Below are 12,039 nucleotides of genomic sequence, written 5' to 3' on the forward strand. Positions count from 1 at the left end.
TTGTGATTGATTGAATAAATTATGTAACTGTAAGCAGTCTTGTTTCTGACGTTTGTGAGTTCGAAACTACTGTCAAAGATAAATAATTTAGTAGATGGCAGTAACCAGCGCCTTCCAACAAAACAAATACCGTACTCATAAGGCTTATGTCTGCTATTCTTCTGTGCAGCGAGACTCATGCAAAAGTTGACAACTTGTAGTTGACACATATTCTTTTGATCTCCATTGAAGTCTTAGATGACTGAATACACAGCAAAAAGGTATCCACATGTCAAGGCATATCAACGAAGCAACCAATTGACTAAATAAAAAATTTAGTCTTAGATCTTGTTAGTACAGTAATGTTAACAGCTGGTAAAAATGTTGCTAAAATCCATTTCAATTTATATCAGTCAAATTAAGCATAATATTTTAGTGGTATTGAGGTAAAAATTTGTTTGATAACCTCAAACTGCTCAGTGTGCTCAGAACAGACAAAAAAACAAAACAAAAAAACAGATGTGCTCAAATTAATGAGATTTAAAACCCTGATAGAATAATAATCCATCAAAGTATATATATATTTTAAAAGACTTGTAATTCACTTACAAATAAACAATTAATAAATAAACAATGTACTGGGGTGTCATTATGTAAAAATAACATATAACATTGTTTATACTCAATTTCGGCCTGCTAGTTTTGGGCACAATTTTAGGCCTTTCGTCTTGGCTTTGGTGCAGTCCAAAAGTCCCATCTATATAAAGTTATATAATTCTGAATCATGACCAAAAATAAATGAATTTTTACCCAAAATGATTGAAACCCTCAAAAACATTTCCACAATGTGGTTAGATATGTATTATGGTTATGGGGTGTTTTGCTGTATTAAGACACAGATGCATGCACACCTGCACACACACAGTCAAAAAAGATATGTACACTACAATATTTTTTTATTTATGTATTTTTACAACTTTAGCATCCATGTGATATAACTAGATTAGGTGTAGCTTATGTTTGAGACATAACAACCACTGAATAAACAGTTTATTGGGGTGCCATTAAAAAAATATTTTCCAGTGCTCTAGCTGTAAAATAGCCCTGGAAAATGAAAATGTGTTAAGTGTATGAACCATGATAACCAAGGATCAAGCGGAAGCTCTATTGGCATTCTATCGTTTTAGCGATTTTGATTTAGACAATGATGTTATAAAAAATGAATGGTCATTTTGTGAGGACGAAGGTAGTGCTCACATTGAAGAAGCGTCGGACGCGCACTGGTTGACAGCACCGGACCGGATTGCTAAAAATACCTGTTCTGGCTCTCGGGAAGGGTCGCAAAGAATTCTCGAACAAAGTGATGGACACAGCAGAACCTCGGCCAGACAACACAGCACACCTACTGACGATGAATGTTCATCTTGTTTTTGTGTGCCATGTGTCACGTCTGATAGACAGAATTGGTTAGGAACTGGCGCCGCACCCTATATTCGTAATGCTGGTTTACGGAAAGAACGTTATAAAAAATTCAGGAAAATGTCGTCGAGGTACATGGCTTGATGCCCAATATTAACAGAGCAAAATGCGATCTTTAGATAGAGGTACCACCCAGGAAAATGTCTGGACACTGAGAGAAATGATGCCACACTGTTCTGTCGTTGGTCAGGTCATTATACCCAAACCCCGATGGTATATCGTATATGGGGCATAAGTGGCAATAAACGGTGAGTAGACACCTGTAAAGGCATTATTATTAAATGTATTTTGCAAACAACATGTTTGCTACCTTGCAAGTGAGGGGCAAAAATACTATTATTCCACATGGCCCATTCCACTTGCGCCTTGTTACTCATGGTTGTCATGTGACATAACTAAGCTACGTCACATGTCCATATACGACTATTCAATTCTACGCTTCGGAGTTATAAGTTCCAGTTTACCTCTAATTACAATAGTTTTGTATAGAAATTAAAAGCATTCTTTATTTCTCTTACATTTATCTACAAGTGTATCAAATTTGGAGTTATAATATGTTCTAATTCATCCATAAATATTAAAAATGTACCCCCAATAAAGCTGTTTCTTCAAACTGTCAAACTTTCAAACATTTTGGATTTAAGCTCCGCCCACTCCTATTTATATCGCCGGCGCCGGTTTAATGAGCTATTTAAATGTTTGCATATTGAAGTTACATTGCATACACTAATAAAATATGCTTGCCCATGACTTTTGTCATACAGTTTTTTGACAGAAGAAAAACCAAGGTAGCCTGCACGTTGAACAAAAATGCTTGATCTAATATAAAACATGTCCGGATATTATCAAAACAAAATTGGTATGCCAGTAGAGGTTTAGTGGTGAGTCATTACCCTTGAACGCCTTCTTGTTTTGAGTACAAACTCTGGCTATGCAACCTTAACGAGCCTGTTTGAACCGTAATTAAATGTTTACAAGCATACATGTATAAAACCAGTTCCTGTCTACTCATCTATCATCATGAAAAACTTCTTTTTGTGGCTTTGATGTTTGTCTCAAAATTTCTTTCAACTATAATATCTATTATTTCCTATTTAAAACTCCATTGTTTTTCCAGGGAAGGCAATAATCCTGAAGATCATGATCGGATTACCTACGGCAAGCTTCTTGAAGAGGTCTGCAAATGTGCCAATGTCCTGAAATCATTAGGTAAGTACTGCTTGTTTTGTTTTTTCAAAAGAGTATCTCAGGGTGTAAATTATGAGAAAATTGGGTATCTTCTGAATGCATTGATGTGTGTAAATATAAGTATGAAAAGTTGAAGTTTGTGGCGGCAGCAGCAGTAGCTGCTACAATTTGCAAACTACTAATGAAAACCTTGGCCCCAATTTACATAGCCTTGTCCTTGCAAGTCTTTTTGCATTACACTGCATGAGATCACAAAATTGCTAGAGATTAATGAATTAGGCCCCATTACAACAATAGGCAAAACTATCAAACTGAGGGTAAACATTTTGATCATCCTGTATTCTACTTCCCAATAATTCATAACAAATCTACTGTACCTATCACTGATGTAAGAGATATACAGTCCTTGATTTTTGAAAATTATAGGCGAGTGGAAAATCGCACACCTCAATATGCTAAGGAGAGTTAAAAATCACTCTAAAATAAATATAATAAACAGTAGCTCCTATTGGATTTTGACTGGTACATCTACAAAATTGTCTATTAAACCCGTATTTCCCCGATTTGTTCAACAAAGAGAAATACCAGTTTAACGACTGCATGGAAGCCACTGCAATGTTTTTAATTTTTATTGTTTTAATAAAAGGACCTTCCTATCAGCTAAATGAGTTATGAAAACTTGATTTTTGTAAATAGTGGAAATAAATATACCTGTCTATTTTACGTGCGCTGTTTGTTGAGTGTAACGTGCGCTGCTTTTCACACTCGTCAGATTGAAATTATGTGCGCTGTACAAGCGCGATCGCACCCGCGCACCTTAAAAAGCATGGTCTGATATATATTTGTTATGTTTACAGTAAGCAATTGTGTTGATAAGTAGGATTTTTCAGCATTTAAGTTATAACAATATTGTCGCAATAATTAATTAAATTAAAAGAAAGAAAAAAACACAATCATACTACTATATAATTTATATTTTTCAATTATGTGTATTTTTGCTTTAACCGAAACAAAATGCCATTTGAACTTCAATTTGTAGTTGGCAAACAACTTAAAACCTAGATTCACAGAATATGATAAAAAGAAATGTGTGGGGGGTTTTTAATGGTTCATTTATTCTGAATGTTTTTAGGTGTAAAGAAGGGTGATCGTGTAGCCATCTACATGCCCATGATATTAGAGCTTTCCATTTGTCTCTTGGCTTGTGCTAGAATTGGTGCTATTCATTCCATAGTGGTAAGATTTAGATTAATATTTGTTTTAATGCTTTAGAAAATATTAAGACAAATCAAATTGTTAAACCATTAACCTGATGATTATACAGAATACAATCTGTTTTGTCTAATGTTTTGTTTCAGACTGCATTTAATTTTTTGTAATTTTTAGTGCTAAGCGTTAAAATGATAACTGACATGTTGATTGCATCAAAAACTAAATTGTCTTTTTTGTATACATGTGATGCATATGATGATTTCACTTGTAGCTTCTATTTACTCATTCTTTCTTAATCTAAATACAGACAAACTTTGTTATGTAAACCTTAAAGTCAAGATCTAAATAGATATCTTAAATGTAAGAAATTGTTCAATGTCATAGTTTTTAAAAACAATGGCCCGAATTTACAAAAGGTGATCATCGCTCGTTTATCTTAGATGCGTGTAAGTCTTAAACGCGGCTAAAATCACACTTGTACAAGTGTGGCTAAACACCTGTGTTTATCGTATATTATGAAACTAAGACGACATGTAGTTTGCTATTGTCTTTAATGGCTGACAAGTTTCCATTCTTATATCACCCTGTAACAATATAATTAAAATACAATATAACAATACATTCATTATACATATATAAATCTCAGGAGACACAATATATAATATTCCATCATTTAAATTATAGTATTTAACATGCCATGACATATAAAAGTAATTAATGCATAATACAAAATATGTCTTATGATTACAACAGACATAGTTATAATACATACATACATAATATACATTATCACTCACATGTCCAAATAATGATTTAACATATGTCTCCATTATCACAAATACACAAGATATTATCAATCATGTGAAATACATACATGTCCTGAAATAAGAATTATATTATACAAATACATATACAAATATATTACATACCAAGTATGTGACACCAGGGCAAATGGAACTGGTCACACTTAAAAGGATTGACGTATCTGCATAAAAGAATTACAATAATAAATAACCACGCAGACACGTTATGTTTCATAAAATATATAATAAAATACAACAATCTCTAAAGTGTTCATCACCACAAACATACACACTGCATTCATACTAAATTATGTTTATCACATATTTAGATATAGATTAATCAAATTACTGAATTAATAAGAATTAATATTACACTGTACAGTTTATAACGTTATACAGAAATATATAATAATTACTTGTTGTAAAGCATGATTTAGTCTATTACATTTACATTAAAGTATATGTTATTATAGTGTAGCCAAACAATAAATAACCTAACTATAACTAACCTTAAATCTTCTCTAGAAATATCTTCCAATAAATTGAGCAAAAATGAAGTATTAACTCCAGAAGAGCAAACTATAATGTGGACCACAATACCAGACGTACACCAGTATTTAAGAAAACAGTGAACTGTACTAAGCTATCATAAGAACACTAAAACCACATCAGCTTACACTGTACCCAAGCTGGAAACAATAGGACAGGCGCGGCGCATGGGTGATAGTGCTATTGTTACTAAGTTGTGCAAGTGTCATACATGCTTGTGCAATTTGTAACAAGCCAAGATACCTGAAAATAGTAATCAACTTGTCATTAAGAATAAAATAATTAAAAGTACACAATCTGTTGTAATTCATTACCTGTTTATGGAAATAAAATAATTAATTACATGAAAACAAATAAAACCAATGCATTAATATAAAACAATAATTATATACAAATATCCACAAGTCAATATTATTACATGTAACCTGTACGGGTCATTATTTAATTGGAGGCACAAATGCCATCCGAAAATTTTGATTGGTATAAAATGATAACATGTTTTGTTGTTGTTGTATCATTATTTATATTAACTATCTTAATAAGACTCTTTAAACATCCAAAACATAGTTAAACTCTTTCTATGTGTCAGAATTCAAGGTTAGTAAATTTCAATGCCTCTTACCAACATTTGAAGTAAAGCAAATTTAATAAGCAATGTATTTGTTATTGGAAATAATTATTTTGTTTCTTTATATTTGACAAAAAAACACACAAAACCCCCAACATTTCTCAGATATAATTGTCATTACCGTTACAACCTCTCTTAAATATTGTAATCATTTAAGAAAGATGGATATCTCTCAATAAAAAAAATCACTATTTAGCACGATAACATGTTGGCAACACTGAAAGACAATGTTTAAGTATGAGGGGTTTTTTCTGAAATGAAATGTTTTGCCAGTTGGACAACCTAATTGTCATGAGTATGTTTATTGTCTGTCATTACCAAACGCTATTTTTAAATAAATAAATGCATTTGCAAACTAATTTTGAGATATTTTGCTGAAATAGTGTGTCGGTAATAATAGATTTACAGACTTCAAAACAGCTTTATTATTATGTAAAATTAAATAAAATATCATTGCATCAGTACTGTCACATTTTGGGTGTGTCAATAATGGTAATGACATTTACTGAAATGTCATTTTGTGCAATATTAAAACTTGCAATTACTCTTTTATACACACACACACACACACATATATATATACACACATACACATAAACACACACACACACACAAACACACACATAAACACACATACACATACACACACACACACACACACACACAAACACACACACACACACCGCTTTCTCTTGACCCTGTCTTGTACGTTTATGTGCTCGTCTTTAGACATAATTTCTATGCTCTTTAACATCTTCCTGAGCAATTTCGAGCACTCGTAATGCATCCATCAGCACGGTTCAGTTCGTTTTGTTGATGAAAAGTGTCGATTACTTTGACTTAAACAACCCCTTTCGTGTGTTTAAGTATTCCATGCATTTTAAACGCAGGTGTATAACTTGGTGATCTTCATTGTACGCACGTAACATAAACGTGCTTCGTAATTTGGTTACTAAAATACACACTTGTTTTAAATAGTTACACGCGGTTAAGGGATAAACACCTTTTGTAAATTTGGCCCGATATGTCTATTTCGAAGTATCGATATTTCAAGGTTACTTATTTTGTCCCTTCAACATCAAGTTAACAAAGTTTGACTGCATGTATTTTTGTACTTATCTTTATCTAACAATAATGCACGTGTATATTTCTCATGTATTCTTGTCAAACTTATTGAAAACAAAACTTACATTAATCTCTTATAGTTATACAGTCGGATCGTGTTAAACAACGACCTTCTTACTTTGTCTTGTTATCTTGTTAGCTGTTGTAACACTTTTGTCACAAGTTATCACTCCTGTATATATATACATACTGTCATATAATTGGATTCCATTTTTAAAAATGAGCTTAATATGTTAGTTTCCATAATAATGATTAGTTTAACGAGAGCTGACTGTATTTACATAACCAAAAATAGAACGCTTTTAGTTTTCAGCATACAGTATCTAGTTGGCAATGCTGAAGTTTAAGTACTAATTATTAATTTCATAATTATAAAATAAAAGTTTATAGTCTCAGGACTTTAACTTTATAAGTAGAACTTATATTCTGATTGAGTATGTTGAGCATTGTTTTTTAGTGATGTTCAGATTGAGTGTGTTGAGCATTGCTTGTTAACCCATTTAATCAATTAATCTAGCACAACTTTATACAGGCATTGAATTTGGGTATTTGATTTAGGATTCTTATGAAATCATAAAATGGTGTAATATAGATATTTTGAGATTCTATCTCATAATCCTATGCTTCAGAATACAAATCTGGCATTCACGGAAACATGGAATTGTGATAAATTAACAGCCTTTTTTAATGATACATTTAATGTGACAGGCCTCCAGATTTCACAGAAATTATCATTTTCGGTATTGTGTCAGCAAAATCATGGAACCAAAATTTATTACCCATTGGTTGTAACATAATCCAAAATTACTATCATTACCAAAAAATAGTTTCCGATGGGTTCCAATGATCACTGGACATGGAAATTAAAAGGTGTTTCCATAAAATTTAAAATCCTGATGTCTGCAGTGTTCAGTAAACAGACCTAATGGGCCTAATGATCATTTTAACAGACACACAAATTAATGGGATTCAAACCAAATAATTATAATAAATATAGAGATGAAAGATTTCCATAGTTCTATGCAATATTTCCAGATTTCCCACTATAATTTTCTACTCTATCTAAAAACATCTGATATGTGTTTCTTTTCTGGTTTTGGCTGTTACTTCAAAATGCATATACTCTAAACGGGGTTGGGGTGTTGTTATTTTAAGACAATTTTGCAACTTCTCTGTTATTTCTCGTTCTTTTTAATAATCTAGTTAGAGTAGCAATGACTCCCCTCTGTTTGTTTTCATGCCAAAGTCTGCATCACTAAATAATGAATGGTCAATAAGGCCAAGTAAAAAAAAATTGTTTGGTTCCTGTTACATGCCAAAAACAAATAGGGTAGGTAGGTAGGGAAAATGTCTTCTTCTCCCCCCCCCCCCCCCCCTCCATTTTTGCGCTAATATTTCCTGAATAGTATAGCAGATTAATATATTAAAAGCTCTTTCTTTGTGTTACAGTACAACTGACAATACATACTCTAATGAGAATCATTTTCTATAAAAAAAAAAAAAACATGTCGAAACCTAGTCCAACCACAATCAGTATTAATGTAAACACCACTCAAGTCTAATACTACACAGTAAGGTTATAAACTACGATAACACTAAAATAACACTATAATTTGTTCATTGGAAAAAAGTTTTAATATCAAAGGTCTGATCCACAACATGGTTACACCCCCTCACAACTACAGCAGCAACACTGATCTTCCCGGCCTATTTCATTGCCAGTATTGCAGTAACAAAATGTACATCATGAACACAACGAAGATGTCAATAAAAATTAACAAAATAAGTTAACAAAAAGATCTCCATACTAACTATCCTCATAGCAGAGATATCAAAAGAAAACAACTATTTCCAGCTGGCCAACAGTGACGTTTGAATCATCCACCGCGATATCGTCATCCTTTAGTTCAGCTTTACAGCTGGCTTGAAAATGAAATCTGACACCGGGGAGGGTGAATAGTAGAAAATAATTCCTTGAATGTTGTTTTATTTTAAATTGATTTAAATAATATTATTTGATGTGAATGAGCACATTTTTGACATTCTACTCTGTAAATGGAAGACGCCATTGACACCACATGCTCTCAGGCGTATTCTTGTACTCATTCGGAACTACTCGGAACTTGTGAATCCAATCGGAACACCTCGTCACATTCCGCTACGCTTATATTTCGTGGAAATGTACGAGGAGTTCCGAATGGCTCTCGGAAGCTTTTCATTTGGAACTCTTCAGAAGTAAAATTGCGCGAAGTGTTCCGGGTCTTCTGGTAATGAGATCTTGGACTGACAGATCTCGTGGCATCTCTCTGCAGTTGTTGTTTTTAGAGTCGACGAAAATTAGGATTGATATTAATGGGAGGTTAAAAAAAAGTTTAGTGTTGGCACCAAAACTCTAGGGACGGTCGGGTAACCGGAACCAAACCATTTTTTTTACTACGCCTAAGGATTGTATATAGATGTGATTGTCATTTAGGTATTAATATTGTTATGTGTTAAAGTTATTGCCCTTTATTGTACAGTTCTTTGTAAAAAATCCAAGTGTTCACCTGATTGTGATTGTCAAACCTAGGACTGTTCAGAACTTGCAGAAAATAACACAACATCATTGATTACAGATTTTGTTGTTCAAAATTGATGAGCTGCTACATCAGTGAATACTTGACGCTTTCATATTTTAACATGTTAACACTTTATTTTCGTCATTTGCTGTTTTCTAGTTTGGTGGCTACTCTTCTCTCTCAATTGCTGAACGTGTGTGTGATGGTCGAGCAAAGATTATATTTATAGGAGGTTGGCCTCATCTGTACTAATACTGTCATGCTTCGTTTCTAAGGTTACCTGTCAAGGCATGAAATATAATTGTGTGGTTACTAAGGTTGTTAACAGCAAACTTGAAACATAAGATTTTAAAAACAAGTAATTTTCATACATGTACATATACATGTATGGCAAACATTTGTTAGTATTTTCTTTCTAATTTCAATATTGTTGCCCAAACCACACAAAATGTTTCAAGCCTAGTTATAGTGTTCAAATGCCTTAAAATCTAGAAGAACATATTTTAAAATGTATATTTTAAATATCTCAGAATTTATATTTCTATAATGACTAGCATATCTCTGTTGGTTATATGATGTTATATGTTTGTATTAATTGTGACACAGATCACATATTTTCACTCACTTTTGTATTGATTGAAATTATATATCTGAACAGTGACCTAATAATGTAAACACTAGATCTCAGAAGGCACATGGATTCTATATTCACAACAACCAGCTTAGTCGCCTCATGCTCTAATCATAGCTGCTTGGTTTGCTTGCACATGTTCTCTTTATGCTTGCTCTTTATTTATTTGACAAATTTAAGGTTAAACATTTACAGTAATACACCTTCAAAGAATAATAAATGAAATCTTACCTACTTGTAACAATCCATGTTAGAAATGTTGGGTTGTTTTAGCAATATTCTTTTACATTCCATCTGTTTATCCTCATAGCATTTCATAATGCTAAATTTAAAGGTATACCAATATTGCTCTCGCCATTCATGTACTAAGTAAAGATCATATGTATTAAAATTGTAGCACCAAACTTAACATTTATTTAGGTATTATTGAAATAATGGTAAACATTGTGTTAAGAAAAGTAATAGATGATTGCAATAAACTGTTTTAGTGAAAGCAAGGCAGTAAATTATTTAGTATTTTGTAAGGATGCAGGATTTTAGCTCAGTGTTTAATTGTACATAATTAAGGTGCAGAAAGTCTTAGGATTTAATCGACTTAGTTGACAGTCCTCTGCAACATCAAGGGTCATGGTATGTGTTGTCCTGTATCTGTGTTTAGAAATGAGTGGTCAGTGTGTAAATGGAGGGACTTCTCTAGGATAGAACTCTCTGGTGAAGGCAGAGGTTGTGTCCACAACAGACATACTTGAACGGTTATCTGATGGAAGCATGCCAAAAATTAACCCACACCCAAACTTAACAAAGATTAGCATTTCTTTTGTGCTGGATTAGTTGTGACAATTATAACATGTTAAATTAGACCAGCAGCGTGAAGCTAAAAAAATGAGCATACCCCTACCGGAGGTATAACAAGTTAAAACTGGTATCAAAATGAAGCTTATGCTCTCTAGTTTCAGGAAATGAAGCATACCCCTACCGAAGGTATAACAAGTTAAAACTGGTATCAAAATGAAACTTATGCTCTCTAGTTTCAGGAAATGATGTTGTACTTGGCAAAATTGGTGCACAACATGCTCGTTTAACCCCTTTAGTCCCAAAATGCACTTTAAAATTGTACATCCATGAATCTTCAAATTGTTTGATCCTAGTTATAGGAAATCACAATTAAGCCCCATATGCTGCAGTGGGGGCGGGGTGGCGTTCATACACTCAGAAATAGTGCCAGTTGCTTTAAACTGAAAATTTCAGGTTCAATTTTCATTGATAAAACCAATAACAAAAGAACAAGAACAATACAATACAATAAATTTTAAGTGTCTTATTCATTTCAAATTAAAGACATGGATATCCAAAAGTATGAGGTCAAATGTTATTATGCTGAATGTATTTATGCTGAATCATTACCTTGTAGATGCTCACCCCTAACACAGGTCATTTTTCAAGCTAATGCACACAAGTCACATCTCACTTTGTTTTGATTTAAGTCTTGTGAGAATCATTTTAGAGATTTGATTATCTCTTCCATGTTTTGGGGTCATGATGCAGTTTCCTGCCTCTTCAACTCAAAGAATTATGTGCAGAAGAAGGGTCATTATAAGTTACTTCACAACAGTTAAAATATATTTGGAGTATACAGCATGAAAGAGGACTACTTGGAATTCATGATTCATTTGTTCTTAAGCCACTGAACATGTTAAAGCTTAGTATATAGTTAGGCATTTCCCCCTATAGTTTCAAGTTGACATACAACATGTACAATGTTACTTTCATGATCTTTGGACAAATTATTACCAAAACATCATTTTAGTCTTCGTCATCATTCCCATCCTCATCATCTTGCAGTACAGCGACAGTGTTTGGGCAGTTAATGCAGCTGCATATTTCTAT

The 12,039-nt window shown here is 32.9% G+C and overlaps 1 protein-coding gene and 1 long non-coding RNA gene across 4 annotated transcripts in view; one reads left to right on the forward strand and one right to left on the reverse strand.

The window, feature by feature from the left end:
• The window catches only part of LOC121373941 (acetyl-coenzyme A synthetase, cytoplasmic-like), a 57,107-nt gene that overhangs the window by 19,686 nt on the left and 25,382 nt on the right, over positions 1 to 12,039 (forward strand). For 2 of the 3 annotated variants that reach the window (XM_041500779.1, XM_041500784.1), the window contains exons 2-3: positions 2,576 to 2,667; positions 3,779 to 3,882. In XM_041500779.1, the coding sequence (XP_041356713.1) occupies positions 2,576 to 2,667; positions 3,779 to 3,882 (196 nt within the window). Of the gene's footprint in view, positions 1 to 2,575; positions 2,668 to 3,778; positions 3,883 to 9,680; positions 9,754 to 12,039 lie in introns of all 3 variants that reach the window. The other variant, XM_041500780.1, reaches the window with a different exon arrangement.
• LOC121373942 lies at positions 4,406 to 4,943 on the reverse strand. Its single transcript, XR_005958160.1, has 2 exons — positions 4,788 to 4,943; positions 4,406 to 4,442 (listed from the first exon to the last, which is right to left on the reverse strand). It is a non-coding gene; the product is annotated as an uncharacterized LOC121373942 (long non-coding RNA).

The sequence above is a fragment of the Gigantopelta aegis genome, chromosome 6, assembly GCF_016097555.1.
Source record: "Gigantopelta aegis isolate Gae_Host chromosome 6, Gae_host_genome, whole genome shotgun sequence".
Classification (NCBI taxonomy): domain Eukaryota; kingdom Metazoa; phylum Mollusca; class Gastropoda; order Neomphalida; family Peltospiridae; genus Gigantopelta; species Gigantopelta aegis.